Here is a 16,621-nt window from a genome sequence, read left to right as displayed (position 1 = left end):
AACATAAATCAAGTGAAAGAAAGAAAAGGTACAATATCAAATATGGTGTAGGGGCAGGGGGATCAATAAGAAGGCAATATTTGAAGAAAGCTTCAAGGTGGGGAATTTAGCCAAGTTGCCATCTCTGGAAGGAGATCAGCTGGAGAGAACAGTGGAAGGGGGCTGGAGGGAAAGAGTCCAGAGGGTGTGGCCTGATGTATCTGAGGATGGGAGGAACAGCAAGAAGAATGGAACAGCAAGGAGGCTGGAGCACCCAGAGCAAAGGGAGAAGACTAGGGGATGAAGTCAGAGAGATAACAGTGTGTATGGGGGATGTAAATAGCCAACTAATTGGAAAAGACCATGATGCTAAGAAAGATTGAGGGCAGGAAGAGAAGGGGACAACAGAGGATGAGACAGTTGGATGGCATCATCGACTTAGTGGACATGAGTTTGAGCAAACTCCAGGAGATGGTGAAGGACAGGGGAGCCTGGCATACTGCAGCCGATGGTGTTTCAAAGAGTTGGACACAACTGAGAGACTGAACAATGGGGGCTGTAAGAGCACAGAGGCCCCGTGGAGCACTGTTAGGACCCTGGGTTCTGCTCTGAAAGGGGAAGCCATTGCCCCATTTTGAGAAAGAAGTCATGAGTCTGACTTAAATTATTTTTTATGTTTGAATTTTATTTTTTTTCTTTAAATTTTTTTTAAATTGCAGTATAGTTGATCTACAATGTTGTGTTAGTTTCTCTTGTATAGTAGTGAGTCGGTTATACATACATATACATAAACCCACTCTTTTCAGATTCTTTTCCCATATAGGTCATTACAAAGCATTGTGTAGAATTCCCTGTGCTATATATCAGGTCCTTATTAGTTGTCTATTTTATATGTGAAAGTGAAGTCGCTCAGTCGTGTCCGACTCTTTGCAACTCCATGGACTGTAGCCCACCAGGCTCCTCCATCCATGGAATTTTATAGGCAAGGGTACTAGAGTGGGTTGCCATTTCCTTCTCCAGGGGATCTTCCCAACCCAGAGATCAAACCCAGGTCTCCCGCTTTTCGGGCAGACGTTTTACCATCTGAGCCATGAGGGAATCCCATGTGGCTTTCCCTGTGGCTCAGCTGGTATAGAATCTGCCTGCAATGTGGGAGACCTGGGTTCGATCCCTGGGTTGGAAAGATCCCCTGGAGAAGGGATAGGCTACCCACTCTAGTATTCTGGCCCAGAGAATTCCATGGACTATTTTATATGTAGCAGTGTGTATATGTCAATCCCAACTTCCCAATTCATCCCTCCCCTTCCTCTCCTCCTTGGTAACTGTAAGTTTGTTTTCTATATCTGTGACTCTATTTCTGTTTTATAAATTAGTTCATTTGTACCATTTTTTAAGATTCTGTTGATAAGTGATATATGATATTTATCTTTCTCTGACTTACCTCACTTGACTTACATTTTGAATGGATCTGGGTTGAGAACAGACTAGACTGTAGGAGGTCAAGGATGGAAGGGAGACTTGAGAGGCTCTGTAATCAACTCTATTTGTTTTCATACTGACAGCATCCTTTGGTAGAAGTGAAAGCTTATCGGCAAATGGCCCTGTTAAGTTCTGCTTTTGCATTTTGTTGGAGTAAGTGGAATACAGCATGTGATTCTAAGAAAGCTATATTTCAGGTATAGTATGCAAAACCCCTTAAACTTTTGTCTTCCAAAAGAAGATAAAGTACTCAAAAGCTAAATGAATGTAGACCATGTTTTCTCCTTTTAAAAAGGTAAAAAAATTCAAAATGGAGTTGGCAAACTTCATTTTCTTTTATTTTGCCAAAAATATAAAACCAAACCATGTAAAGGTCATGCCTTCGTTGTCCATTATGGTATCAAATGCTCTTGATTTTAGGCTAGAGACCTCTTTACATCAACTGAAGAACAAATGTAAGCCTTTCATGTGAATATGTCTATGATTCATGAACTCTCTCCTCTGAGAGTAACCTTCTGGGGACATTTCCTACTGCCTGCTAAAGAAGTTATCAAATTCTGCAAGCTGACTGATAAATATTTTAGCATAAATGAGCTACCACATTTATTTATCTTGTTCACTGTGTGTTTCTTCCATTAGAATACAAGCTCCTCGAAGACAAGGTTTTATTTTTATGATTGTTATTTATTAATATGTTTGGTTATTTTTTATTTTGTTTTGTTGTTGTTATATCTCCAGGACCTGAAACAATACTTGTCACTTGAAGGCATTCAATAAATATTTTTTAAAGACTTAATATATTTTGATAAACTCTTTAAACACTAAGATATAAACAGTTTCATGCTTTTTTTTAAAAATGGGACATTAAGAATGTTTCTTTTTATCTTAGCAATTTGGGGAACTCAAGCCCTTCAAATATTGGGTTGGCCAAAAAATTTGTTCACAATTTTTGTGACCATTGTGTGGAAAAACTTTGGTTACCTGAAGCGAAGAGCTGACTCATTGGAAAAGACCGTGATGCTGGGAAAGATTGAGAGCAGAAGGAGAAGGGAGTGATAGACGGTGATATACTTGGATGCCATTACTGACTCAGTGGACATGAGTTTGAGCAAGCTCCAGGAGATAGTGAAAGACAGGGAAGCCTGGTGTGCTGGAGTTATTGGGTTATGAATAGTTGGACATGACTTAGCCACTGAACAATAACAATAAAGTAACATACTCAACTGTCAAAATACCTAATAAAAGAGGAACTATTAACAGATTTCTCCTTTTTTTTAGGTGAGGGAACACCTTCTTCAAGAGGAACCCACTCAGAATCCTAACTGGACCCTTTTAATGTTCAGTGGTGACAGGGCACAAAGTCTCAAGATCAATGAATCCAGTGATGCATTTTCTGAAGTCCTTAAAGAAGAAACTGAATTTCATTCCACTTTGTATCACATGGTTAAGGATTTTGCTTCTCCGGAAGCAATGAGGGCAGTTAGGCGTTCCAACTGCCAGTTTGTTGACTCTGTGTGCCACATGCTACTCTCAACTAGGTTGCTCAGCTATTCTTAAATCCCCAGGGATAAATTTTATCCAGTATGAAGAATCAAACAACTTGGCAAAACCTCAGGTATTTCTTCAATAAAGTGTAATGAATGAATATATTTCAAATGGGCTGTTCAAATGATCTAATCAGCATTTTATACTCAAATTTTATTTTTTTAAGAATTAGGGTTTTTTTTTTTTCTCTTGGCCTACTGAGACTTCCAATGGTCACTGTTCATAGATTTGAATGGTTCTTTATTTCAATAAATTTTAACAAACAATAATATCTCCTCCTCAGAAAGCTCATTTAAAAAATCATATAAGCAGGCTTCCTCCCCACTGCATTTTAATTAGGAAGGTAATCACAAAAAGAGGGAATATAAAATATCTTACAGTCATTCTGAGAACCTCTGGTTCCATGCTATAATTTCCCAGCTAAAAGTTACTAATGTACAAAGTTCAGATACTGAAACTTTAAAAATCAAGATACACACATTAGGATGTGCTGCAGTCACACTGGCGGTGGCCCATTGTGTCGCAGTCTGGTGAATGGCCACAAGATGTGTTCTAGAGACATCCAGGGGTCCGCATCCTGTGTGGGGGCAGCATCCACAGGCTTCTGGAAAAATCGGCCTGTGAAGAAGCTCATCAATGCTGCAAACAGTACAATGAATGCCACAGAAAGCCAGAGCACCTTGTTGGCCTCTCTGATGGAAGTCTTGAGGTTTGTTGCCCACGAAGCTAATGTATCGTAACTACAACAAAAACACAAATCAGTATGCAGTAATCACAATCTTCTGCATACTAGAAACATTCCCTTTGCCAACAATAATCAAGTCGTGTATCTGCCCTACATAATTCCACCAATGTACACGTGTACTCAGTCATTTCTGACTCTCTGCAACCCACAGACAATAGCCCACCAGGCTCCTTTGTCCATGGGATTCCCCAGGCAAGAATACTAGAGTGGGTTGCCATTTCCCACTCCAGGGGATTTTCCTGACGCAGTGATCGAATCCACGTCTTCTGCATTGGCAAGTATATTCTTTACCACTGACACCTCCTTGTAATAAGCTACACAGTGTCATCTGTTGTCTTGGGCTTGGCCACTATCTGCTTCCCTGCTATCCCTTATAAGTTTTTAGAATTGAAGAAATGAGGTGCTAAGAGAAAAATCTGAAAATTATGTGATTTAGGCATTATTTAACTCCTAACCAGTACATTTGAGTACTAATTTCATTCTTTAAGGTAAGGCAATTTATATTCCTGTGGTAGAAACAACAATGTTATTTATCGGGTTGAGCATGATTTATGTGTATGTACTTATAAGCCTGTCACTTATTCCTCATCATACTCTGGACTTTTGGTGTACTGAAATGTAAACTCTTCCTTTTAGAAACATCCACCAAAAAAGCTTATTACAGCATCATATAAGTCTTTGAAAATAGTTAACTATGTGTTAGGTACTGTTCTAAGCATTTTACATGTGCTAATTCATTTCATCATGATAGCGAAACAATGACATAACTACTATTATCTCCTACTTTATAGATGAAGTTGATGGTCAAAAACGGATGAACTTGCCCAGGTCACAAGCTAGTTAAGGAGCTAATTCGGTCATCTGGTCCCAAGGCCAAGTTCTTTACACTGTGAACTCCCCTGCCTCCTGTAGCTCATAGGTTCAGGAATAATTCTTATAGACCATATGGAGTTTGTTATTATTCATCTTAAATTTAACATTTGCCAAGATCTTTTAGTAAAGTAATTTAAGATTACTGCTGCTAGACTTCCCTGGTGGGAAAGTGGTCAAGAATCCACCTGCCAATTCAGGGGACACGGATTCGATCCCTGGTCCAGGAAGATCCCACATGCCATGGAGCAACTAATCACCACAACTACTGTGCCTGCGCTCTAGAGCCCACGAGCCTCAGCTACTGAAGCCTGTATGCCTAGAGGCCATGTTCCACAACAAGAGAAGCACTGGAATGAGAAGCCTGTGCAGTGCAATGAGAAGTGGCCCCAACCGCCACAACTAGAGAAAGCCTGCACACAGCAGTGAAGACCCAGTGCAACCAAAAATAAATACATTTTTAAAAGGCAAAAATAATAAAAAGATTAATACTTCTAACCCTGCCTTACCTTTCCCCATTCCACCAAAATGATATCATTCAGCAAGTAAATAACTTACATTGAAGATACATTCCATCTTGATGGATTAGTTTTCTTTTCAGAAAGACTTGGCTTTCTTGTCTTTTCTACTGTTTCTTCTTCTGCTGGTTCTAAGTCATCTTTAGTTCTGTAAATAAGTATTGTTTCTAAGTATTAAAGTATGGATAATGTTCTATAATTATTTATAAAATACTGCTAAGTTTTACTGTATTTTGTAAGGAAGCTTGCAGATATTTATCTTGCTTTAGAAAAATTTGATAAATACCTAATTCTAAAAGTCAAATCACCAACTTTATATTTTTAATCATTTATAGGAATTTAATTTTTTAAAGTAACTTTGTATTTAGAAAAATAGCAAATGTTTGTTGTAGAAAGTTCGGGTGCTAGCCAAAGAACAAATAAAAAGAGGAGATTTACAAAGGACATGTGTAAGTTAGTCAGTTCTCACCACTTATAATTAACCAGTGTTATTACTGTGATTTTCCATCTTTGCATGTACATGCATGCGTGTGTGTGTGTGTATAAGTAACTACACGTTAAAAAACAAATGTGGATGTCATTATTTCTTCTTCTGTGAATTTTTCATTCAACATACAGTAAAATTTTTCTCAGTAAGTATTCTTTTACCACATTTTTTTTAACATTCTATATTAAATAGAATGTAGATAATTAAAATTAATCTTTGTTGGTTTTTTGAGCAACACTAAACTGGAATAGCATTATAAAGTGTCATTTCTTCTTTCTTTAAAAAACCTTCATAATTTAAAAAGCGTTTATGAAGATAGGTTTGGTATAAAACTACTTAAAATCAATAGTATTCAATGAACTGGGAAGTTGCAGTTGGGTTGACTGTATTGAAATTATATTATTTAAAGAGGAATCCTTTGCCTGAAAAAAACTTAACTGTTTCATTGTTCATGTTCCATGTTTCATGACCACTCATGAGTCCCTAGTTAGATTTGAATTTTGAAATCCAAAGTTCACAATCCCCCCCAGTGGCCAAAATGAACTGCATGTCAAAGTTTTGTTTTTCAGTCAGACATTTACAGGGAATGCCTGTGGTAGATTTAAACTTGGTTTTTAAAGAACACAGATAAAAATTAAAAATAAATAAATAAATTTTAAAAAAAAAGAAAAAGGAAAAAATAAATAAATAAATAAAGAACACAGGACCCCCAACCCAGAATTCCTAAAGGATTCTCAAGGTTTCAGGCTTTTGTTTGCAAAAACTTCTCAGTAGAAATCATGCCATACAAACAAAAATTTTTAAATAGATGATTTTTTTCAAGGAAACTCTTGAATTTTTTAAAACCCAGATCAGAAAATATCCATTATGTTAACTCTAAATCTTTAATAAAAGGGAATTCAGTCCATGCAATTAGGCTTCCACGATTATTTAAGGGAGGAAAAAAAGGCTTTGAGGGTAGGAACGATGTCTTTTTCATCTTCATATCCCTTAAGCTTGAGCGTAGTGTGCCTAACATAATAGGCATGCAAGGAACGCGTATACAGTCAACATAAAATCATGTCATTAAGATCTCTACAGATGAGGAAACTGAGACCAAATGTCACCAAGGATTTTAGAGGCAGCATTTCTTCATGTCCCTCCCTCCTACCTTCTACTTTTCACTATAAAAGTATGTTTTATTTGTTTCACTGTCCAAATATAGAGATAGTAATATAGAGTTTTGTATTTCCTACTCTTCATTTACCTAAAGAGAAGACAGATGTATATGTAACGCACATATATTACATATGTGCCTATAGGATATATATAAACATATACAGATATGTCTATATGTACTCACACACACACATGTTGTATATAATTCATCTAAGTTGATGAACATTTTATTTCTATGGCTCTCTTATGAACCTTTCCCCCTGATGACAATATACCTATACAGGAAAAAGGTTATCTTCACAAATTTGGCACATTTCAGGATCTTTTCTAACTTAAGACCTTACACCTTGCAGTACTGAGTGAATGTACTCATAAGTAACATTTACATAGTGCTTTATTTTCATAAAAGTCTTATACAATGAATGGTCTTTTTGATGCTGCAGCAGTGAACTCCACAGAATAAAAGTGACGCCCACTATTTATTCCCCAGTCACGTCAGGTTAATAAACACATCAAGCTTCACCTACTTTAGTTCACACTTTTCTTCTTCAGCATCTGCCCAGGAATAGGTGCTAATAAATCGATGTAATGAGGGGCGGTGTTCACTCTGCTTTGGCCCCAAAATACGCCTAAATAAAAATGATTATAGCCACTTATCAAATCAAATCCTTGTGTAGCCACTACCAATTTATTTCCCACTACTTAAATCAATACAGAAGCAATATGTTCTTATTTTTTCTTTAGCATATTCATGTAATGCTTAACTCATGAAAACAATTTCACGATCATATGCCAATTTTTATAACTATTCTGCATATACTCCATACAAAACAAATGTTACTATATTGCTTATTTCAAACATTTACTTTACCCAAATTATACAATAATAAGGTTCCCAAAGATGCATCATAAAATTATACTTACCAACTGCTTGACCTCCTACTAAATCGCTCATTATTTTCCATCCCAGCCAACTTTAAAGTTCAGACATTGAGGAAATAATAAAATACAAATTTAGTGAAGTTTGTACTTTTGTGATATGAAAATTAATTTGCTTCTAAGAACACTTAGGAATTTGCTTACCATTCCCGCATTTCCAATATTTCTGGGCAAAGAGGCAATGGTCACTCTTCGAAGAGAAGATGGCTACCCAAAGGGAGGAAATGTACATTTAGAAAATTCTCAGTATTTTATCCTTGCATGAAACACTGATGGATATTCTTGTGTGTACACTGACCATTGCTGAGTTAAACAGGAGACATATTTTCAAGGTTTTTGTTATGGCCAAATTTCCTTCCAGAAATATTCTGCCAGTTTATATTCCACCTTCTCCAACACTGGATAATTTTTGCCAGTCAAGTAAGGAATACAAGGTTTTCTGTTTAGGTTTATTGTAACACTGAACACCATTTTTCTATGTTGAATAACTATGTATCTGATCTGAGAACCACCTGTTTATGATTTTTGCTCATATTAATTTTGCTAAAGATACTTCTTGGCAAAAACCATTTTTGTTGTTAATGCAGCCAAATCTTTTCATCTTTTCCTCACTTTTGTTGCCATTTCTTTTATGCTTGGAAAAATTTCCCCAAATCAAGAGGAGATAAATATGCATCTATTTAAGAGCTTTCTTTTTTCATGGTTTCATTTTTTTCCATTTAACACATATAAGGATAAGTATGACATTTTAATGAATGGATGTTGTTTATACCTTAGCCTTGAGATTTACATAGGAAAATGTTATGTCATATTTTGTGACTCTTAAAGTTGAAAAAAGTGGTACTACAGGAAATAAAAATATGGTAAATGTAGGAAATAAATGAGAATTTTTATGTGAATTCTTTTCTTAAACCATCATCCCTAATTTAATTTTATAGGTTAGCTGAACCTCAAGCAAATCAAATTGTGGTCCAGGAATCTGGGTTCTAATCATGGTTCTATCACTACAGGATCATAACTAAACATATAATTTCTGTGAAAGTGCTTTTGTTCATTTGTGCAAAAGATCAGTTTAGATGGAATGATTTTTAAACTCACTTGCTCAAAAATTCTGTGAAATCCTGATTTTTAAACTGACAAAAACTGCTGGTTGACTTTCAATATCCCATTTTCCAGCCCCCCCTCCTCCTTTTTTTAGTAACGGACCTCTTGATTTTCAGTTACACATACAGCCTCCAGAATAAAAGCTCTGTTTTCATCTTGTTTCCAAGCAAAAATGAAAAGGGAAATGTTATCTGGGACTTCTAGGGAGTGTCTTCAGAGACAGAGAGAACACCAGTTTCTCTTATTCTTTTTTCTTGGAATATGGCGCAACATATTAAGTAATGACCAGGACTTGGTACTGGTGGAAGCAAAGCTCTGAGGGTGATGACTCAGTAAGAGAGGAGACTGGGCCCTAGACATTTTGTGAAGCTGCTCTGCCACTTTTAGACTGCTTATTCCCAATTCTGGTTTCACATGAAAGAAAAACTGTTGTTACACTGACTTTCTTCTCACTGCAGGCAAACTTAGTGTGTGTGCGTGCTCAGTCGTGTCCGACTCCTTGTGACCTTACGGACTGTAGCCCACCAGGCTCCTCTGTCCATGGAATTTTCTAGGCAAGAATACTGGAGTGGGTTGTCATTTTCTTATTCCAGGGGATCTTTCAGGGATGGAACTGGTGTCTCTTGAGTCTCCTGCACTGGCAGGTGGGTTCATTACCAAGTGCACCACCTGGGAAGCCTTGTTACATGCAAATATTGTAAGAAGTATAAAAGCATATATATATATAAACATAAACACACACATGCATATATGACTTAGAATCATTGTTGCTTTATGATTTACATTTAAAGCCATGTTACTTCAAAAATATTTTTAAATCGTCTCATCTGTAACATTTGATAGACATTTGTTAAGTGAATTGGTAATTACCTTCGAGTTTACAGAAGATGAACGTTTTTTAGTTTGGCAGTCATCTGAAAGGGAAAACACATTTGCATATTTTTTGAATTAACATATGCAATTTAACATAATGATCTTAATTCCTTATAAAGAAAAGTAATAGTCGGAAACTATTTAAGAAACTAGCGACTACTGAACAATGCAAATATCTAGTTGTCATTTATTTGGTGATTCAAAACAATATCTGAACCAATGAAATACAGTCCTCTGTGTCACTGCCACTGTCCATAATGCCTGTCTGGGACAGATGGGGCACAAAATGAATGTATGCTGAATAAATGAGCCCAAAATTACAGATCAGAAGATCACCAAACATGATTACTTTTACAAGAGAGAGAACATATCATTAAAATGAATATTCTGCTTATGAACATTATCTATTTAAAACAAAATTATTACAAGTTATATATAGGCCTTCTGTTGAGATACTTTCCATGTTCTCAGTAGTCTATTTCCCAAGACATCATTCTGCCATGGTCATTCCTTCTTAGAGGGATACAAAACCACTGTTGTTGAAAGTGGTTCATTTATACTATGGGGCCTTGTTTTATGTATGGCGAAAGAGCCAGTTCCTAAGTAGGACAACACTGGGGTCAACTCAATGAGTTGGATTAAATATACTCTCTCATATCAACAACTTAATGAATTTTTGGTGTCTACCATAAAATACTTGTCTCCTAATTTGTATGCTGACATCTTACTTTGGGCTATATAAATAACAGGAATGAGTTACTTCTTATATTATTTTATATATTGTATCCTTTTTATATTCTTCTAAAACAACCTTAACATAAAGGGTGTTGTACTAAAGACAGTGTATAATAAGAATTAGTAAGAGAGAATGAAAGAGGAGACTGTTAGAAAAATGTAACTGATATTATTATCTTAAACTTTTATTACCTTCATCTTCAAGAGGGTTAAAAGACCTTTCATTTTGCAAAAGAACCTGTTTCAGTTCTTCTAATTCAGCATGCTCTTTGGCATACATCCTCTTCAGATTTTCTACATGCTGAATCATCACTTCAACTGCTTTACTAACCCGGCTTTCCTAGCAGGAAAAAAAAAATAAGAACAAATTTACATAGAAAATACTATCCTTAATACCCAGTTAAAAGATACATGCTCTTGTCTTCATCCCAGACATAACTCCCACTAAAGTGATGATAAAAGTTTTGTTGTTGTTGTGTTTTAAAGGCATGGATGTAAAAGGGTAAGGGCTTCCCAGGCGTTGCTAGTGGTAAAGAACCTACCTGCCAATGCAGAAGACATAAACAGACCCTGGGTCAGGAAGGTGCCCTGGAGGAGGGCACAACAACCCACTCCAGTATTCTTGTCTGGAGAATCCCTTGGACAGAGGAACCTGGTGGGTCACAGTCCATAGGGTTGCAAAGAGTTGGACATGACTGAGCAACTTAGCAGGCAGGCATACAAGGGTAATCAGAATGGAAGAGGATAGAATAGCAACCAAATTCTGAACACTTGCCAGTGGCAAATGACAAAGACCTGAAAAGCTAAGCCCTAAAAAACAAAAAAGTAAGAAAAGTCTGGAAGAAACCTGGGTTGAACCACAGAAATCCACAAATGCCTAAGAATTAATGTTATGTCTGGAATTAAGCTTGGAGGTAAAACACATGAAGAGTTGAAAACCTGTATAAAAAGCAATTAGATCCACAGATCCCCTCTGTCCCTCAGGTCAGCTGAGCCCCTCTACCATTTGGGGGAGAGACTAAAAATGGTGGATATCTAGAGAGACTTGAACAGAGGGTCTGTGGATTGAGCAGTAACAGCTGATGGTGAATGGACCCTACAGAAAAAAATAGATTTAAGCAAAAGTCTGTTGTTGGTCAGTCCTTAAGTCATGTCGGACTCTTTGTGACTCCATGGACTGCAGCATGCCAGGTTCCTCTGTCCTCTACTATCTCCCAGAGTTTGCTCAAATTCACGTCCACCGAGTTGGTGATGCTATCTAACCATCTCATCCTCTGTCGCCTCCTGCTCCTCCTGCCCTCAATCTTTGCCATCATCCAGGTCTTTCCCAATGAGTTAGCTTTGCAGCAGGTGGCCAAAGTATTGGAGCTTCAGCATCAGTCCTTCCAATGAATATTCAGGGTTGATTTCCTTTAGGATTGACTGGTTTGATCTCCTTGCTGTCCAAGGGACTCTCAAGAGTCTTCTTCAGCACCACAGTTTGAAAGCATCAATTCTCTGGCACTCAGCCTTATTTATGGTCCAACTCTCACATCCACACATGACTACTGGAAAAACCATAGCTTTGACTATACAGACCTTGGTCACCAAAGGGATGTTTGCTTTTTTATATACTATCTGAGTTTGTCATAGCTTTCCTTCCAATGAGCAAGTATCTTAATTTCATGGCTACAGTCACTGTCAGCAGTGATTTTGAAGCCTAGGAAAATAAATTCTATCTCTGCTTCCACTTTTTCCCCATCTATTTGCTACAAAGTGACGGGACCAGATGTCATAATTTTAGTTTTTTGGGGGTTGAGTTTCAAGTGAGCCTTTTCACTCTCCTCTTTCACTCTCATCAAGAAGCTCTTTAGTTCCTCTTCACTTTCTGCCATTAGAGTGGTATCATCTGCATAGCTGAGGTTGTTGATATTTCTCCTGGCAATCTTGATTCCAGCTTGTAACTCATCCAGCCCAGCAACTCCACTTGATGTACTCTGCATATAAGTTAAATAAGCAGGGTGACAATAGGCTTGTCATACACCTTTCCTAATTTTGAACAAGTCAGTTGCTCCATGTCCAGTTCTAACTGCCACTTCTTGACCTACATCCAGGTTTCTCAGGAGACAGATAAGGTGATCTGGTACTTTCATGTCTTTAAGAATTTTCCACAGTTTGTTGTGATCCACACAGTCAAAGGCTTTAGCATAGTCAGTGAAGCAGAAGTAGATGCTTTTATCAAATTCCCTTACTTTCTGGATGATCCAATGAATGTCAGTAATTTGATCTCTGGTTCCTCTGCCTTTTCTAACCCAGCTTGTACAACTGGAAGTTCTCCTTCAAATACTGCTGAAACTGAATTTGAAGGATTTTGAGCATAATCTTATTAGCATGTAAACGGAGCACAATTGTACAATAGTTTGAACATTCTTTGGCATTGCCCTTCTTTGGGATTGGAATGAAAACTGACCTTTTCCACTCCTGTGGCTGTTGCTGATACATGTTGAATATTAAGATACAGAGCCTTATTCTTCTTCTAACTACCAAACACTGGTAGCCAGGATTATACTCTCAAGATAGGCAGTTGACATTTTCTTTGAGGAATCTTAACACTGCAGGATGAAAGTCTTAAAACTATTGGCATTAAGAGGATGCTGGTGAAACCTCCTAGCTTGTGTGAAACTCAGAACCAGGAAAAAGCTTCCCCGCCTAACACATCCCGAGTTCCCAATCAGTTAATGGGACTAGTTAATGGGTCATCACTAGTCAGAGGCAAGCCTCTAACCTGAGAAAAGAAAATAAAAATACAGGGGGAAAAAACAAGCTGAAAGAAATAAACTACAGAAAAATGAAAACTTCAAGGAAGCTATCAATATCTTCAGAGAAGAATAAGCATTACATTTGTGAAATAGGAACGAGATATAGAAAAGTTAGGATCTGAGAATTTTAAAAGTCTGGAAGTTAGAAATATAACAAAAATACATAAGAGAAGAGTCTCGAGATAAAGTTGAGGAAACTTCTCTGAAACTAGAGCAAAAAGACTAAAAGGTAGAAAAGAGAAGAGAAAGGACCAGTTCAGGAGATCCAACAGCCAAAAAACAGGAATGCAAGTATAGAAGATGTAGAACCAGTACACAAGGTGTAGAAAAGGAAACAGTTCAAGAAAATCTCTGAACTCAAGGAATAACTTGTCAATTTATGTCCACTCAGGACCTAAAATACTGGCTGAAAATAAACCCATGCCAGGGAAGGACAGTAGGGGTAAGAGAATATTCTAAAAGCTTCTAGAAAGTAAAAATATGTTATAAACAAAAGCTCAAGAGTCAGAATGGCATCGAAATTTGATACCAACACCAGAAGCTAAGAAGAAAATGAGGCAGTGCAAGAAAAATTCTAAAGGAAATGATTTCTAACCTAAAATCCTTTACCCAGTTAGTGTAAAGATGTATAAGAATAAAGACTTGAATTTTCAGTTATATAACATCTCAAAAAGTTTACCTCCCAGGCATTCTTTTTCTTGGAACGTTACTGGGTGAGATGTTCCATCAAAATAAAGAAAAAGAAATAAACCAGCAAAGAAGGAGGCATGGGATTCCGGAAATGGAGTTTAACTCAAGAGAGAAGTGAAAGAAGTCTTCATTTAAGAATTTGCTTCCCACATGGCATAGTGGTAGATATGCATAGTGCATAGGCAGTTGACATTTTCTTTGAGGAATCTTAACACTGCAGGATGAAAGTCTTAAAACTATGCATATGCATAGTGGCCAATGCAGGAGATACAAGAGATGCAGGTTGTATCCCTGGGATCAGGAAGATTCCCTGGAGTAGGAAATGGCAACCCCCTCCAGTATTCTCGGCAAGAAAATTCCATGGACAGAGGAGCGTGGTGGGCTACAGTCCACAGGGTCGCAAAGACTCGGACACAACTGAGTGCGTGCACACACACACACACACACACACACACACACACACACCCGCCAGTTGAGACTGACAGGTCAAAAGTTCCTGGAAGCAACAACTCAAATTAAAAATTGACAGAATGTCTGATGAATGGGTATCTATGGTGAAATCTAGACTCCATAGAGAGGTTAAGAATAAATTAGAGATAAGTAAATAGAAAACTAAACATAACAATCATGGCAAAGTAAAATTATTAACTCCAAAAAGAACATAGACATTGTGGAAAGAAGGAAAAATCATAAAAGACTACTTGTATCTGCTATGAATAGAACTTACATGGGCATAATAATATTTACAGATAATATAGATCTAATATTATTTATCTACTTTTTAAAAATTAAAATTATATTATGATAATTTCCACAGACACAAAAAGTACACAATAGATCCACATATAACCATTAATCAGTTTCAAGAACTGTCAACATTTTGGCATATAAGTTTCATCTCAAAGTTTGAAGGTTATTTTTTAAAGTACAGGTGACAGACATCATATTATTTAACTCTTAAACATTTTAATAAATATCTGAAAAATGGGAGTATATTTCCTCAAATAATAATACCATGATCACTTCTAACAACATAAACAGAAATACCTTAATATTGTCTAATTCATATTCAAATTTCCCTAACTGTCTCAAAAACATCTATTTACAGTTTTATTTGAACTGGAACCTGACAAAATGTATATTTATTGTATTTTTTTCTTTTTTTATACTAGTGTATAATTCACAATATAAAATTCAATATTTTAAAGTGAACAATTTAGTGACATTTAGTACATTTACAATGTTATACAAACACCACTTCTATCTAGTCCCAAAACATTTTCATCATTCCAAAATAAAACCCCATACTTACGAAGCAGTTACTTCCTACTCACCTCCTTCCCCTAGAAGCTAGCAAACATCAATCTTCTACCTTTCCCTAAAGATTTATCCACTCTAGATACTATATCTAAACACAATCACACAACATGTGACTTTTGTGTCTAGCATCTATAGCATAAAAATTTCCAGATTCAGCTACATTGTAGCATGTATCAACACTTCATTCCTTTTAGTGGCTAAATATTATGTTAATAATACAACAATAATACTGCAGAAACCAACACAACATTGTAAAGCAATTTTCCTCCAATTAAAAAAAATATTGTAATTTCTCCACATCTTTGTCAACACTAGTTATTTTCCTTCTTCCTTCCTTCCTTTATCCTTTATTATAGCTATACTAGTGGGTGTGAAGTGGTATATCATTGTGGCTTTGATTTTTTATTTGCTAACAATTAAGCATCTTCTCATGTGCTTATTGGCCATTTGTATAACTTCTTTAGGGAAATGTCTATTCAAGTCTTATTTGCATTTTTAATTGGATTGCTTATCTTTCTGTTGTTAAGTTGCAAGCATTCTTTACATATTCTGGATGTATGTGCATGTATGCTCATTCTCAATCATGTACAACTCTTTGTGTCCCCATGGACTGTAGCCTACCAGGCTCTTCTGTTCATGGAATTTTCCAGGCCAGAATACTGCAGTGGATAGCCTTTCCCTTCTCCAGGGTATCTTTCCAACCCGGGGATCGAACCCAGGTCTCCCGCATTGCAGGCGGATTCTTTACCAGCTGAGCCAAAGAGAAGCCCAAGAATACTGGAGTGGATAGCTTATCCCTTCTCCAGAATATCTTCCCAATCCAGGAATTGAACCAGGGTCTTCTGCTTTGAAGGCAGATTCTTTACCAACTGAGCTATCAGGGGAAGCCCATATTCTGGAAACTAGACCCTTATTAGATATATGATCTTCAAATATTTTCTTCCCTTCCATCAGCAGTTTCTTTTTGGACATGTTAAGTTTAAGTTGTCTATCAAACTTCCAAGTGGAAGTGCTATGTCAACAGTAGCAGATTCTAGTCTAAAACTCATGGCAGATGTTTAAGATAAGTGTATGAATTGGGGAGTCATCAGTTGACTAGATGGGATAGTACTGGGATTGAGTGATGATGGAGATCAGACGTGTAAAGGTAAAGCCGTGGGGTCCATCGAGATTAATAAGGCTGAGAGAAAGATGGGGACCCATAAAGGAGCCTGGAAAGGTCCATGATGATTCATAATGTAGAGAAAAAAACCAGGGGATTGTGGTACCTGGAAGCCAAATGTCAAGAGTGTTTCCAGGAGGAGGAAGAGCTTAGCCATGTTGAATATAGCAGACAGGTTAAGAAAAAAGAGTAGGTTAAGGCCGTCTAGAGTAAATTTCA

The 16,621-nt window shown here is 36.9% G+C and overlaps 2 protein-coding genes across 2 annotated transcripts in view; one reads left to right on the top strand and one right to left on the bottom strand.

Annotated features, from left to right (window-relative positions):
- Positions 1 to 5,578, top strand: part of DNAI7 (dynein axonemal intermediate chain 7) — a 73,450-nt gene extending 67,872 nt beyond the window's left edge. The window contains exons 13-14 of the mRNA XM_040234588.1: positions 1,542 to 1,655; positions 2,737 to 5,578. Coding sequence (XP_040090522.1) covers positions 1,542 to 1,655; positions 2,737 to 3,015 — 393 coding nt within the window. The 3' untranslated portion in view covers positions 3,016 to 5,578. The remainder of the gene's footprint in view (positions 1 to 1,541; positions 1,656 to 2,736) is intronic.
- The window catches only part of IRAG2 (inositol 1,4,5-triphosphate receptor associated 2), a 53,371-nt gene continuing 39,976 nt past the window's right edge, over positions 3,227 to 16,621 (bottom strand). Inside the window, 8 exon segments of the mRNA XM_040234590.1 lie at positions 3,227 to 3,463; positions 3,465 to 3,642; positions 5,177 to 5,284; positions 7,309 to 7,410; positions 7,706 to 7,755; positions 7,865 to 7,927; positions 9,695 to 9,738; positions 10,625 to 10,772. Coding sequence (XP_040090524.1) covers positions 3,434 to 3,463; positions 3,465 to 3,642; positions 5,177 to 5,284; positions 7,309 to 7,410; positions 7,706 to 7,755; positions 7,865 to 7,927; positions 9,695 to 9,738; positions 10,625 to 10,772 — 723 coding nt within the window. The 3' untranslated portion in view covers positions 3,227 to 3,433.

Source organism: Oryx dammah, unplaced genomic scaffold (assembly GCF_014754425.2).
Source record: "Oryx dammah isolate SB20612 unplaced genomic scaffold, SCBI_Odam_1.1 HiC_scaffold_29, whole genome shotgun sequence".
Classification (NCBI taxonomy): Eukaryota; Metazoa; Chordata; class Mammalia; order Artiodactyla; family Bovidae; genus Oryx; species Oryx dammah.
This window is presented reverse-complemented; position numbering and strand designations above follow the sequence as displayed.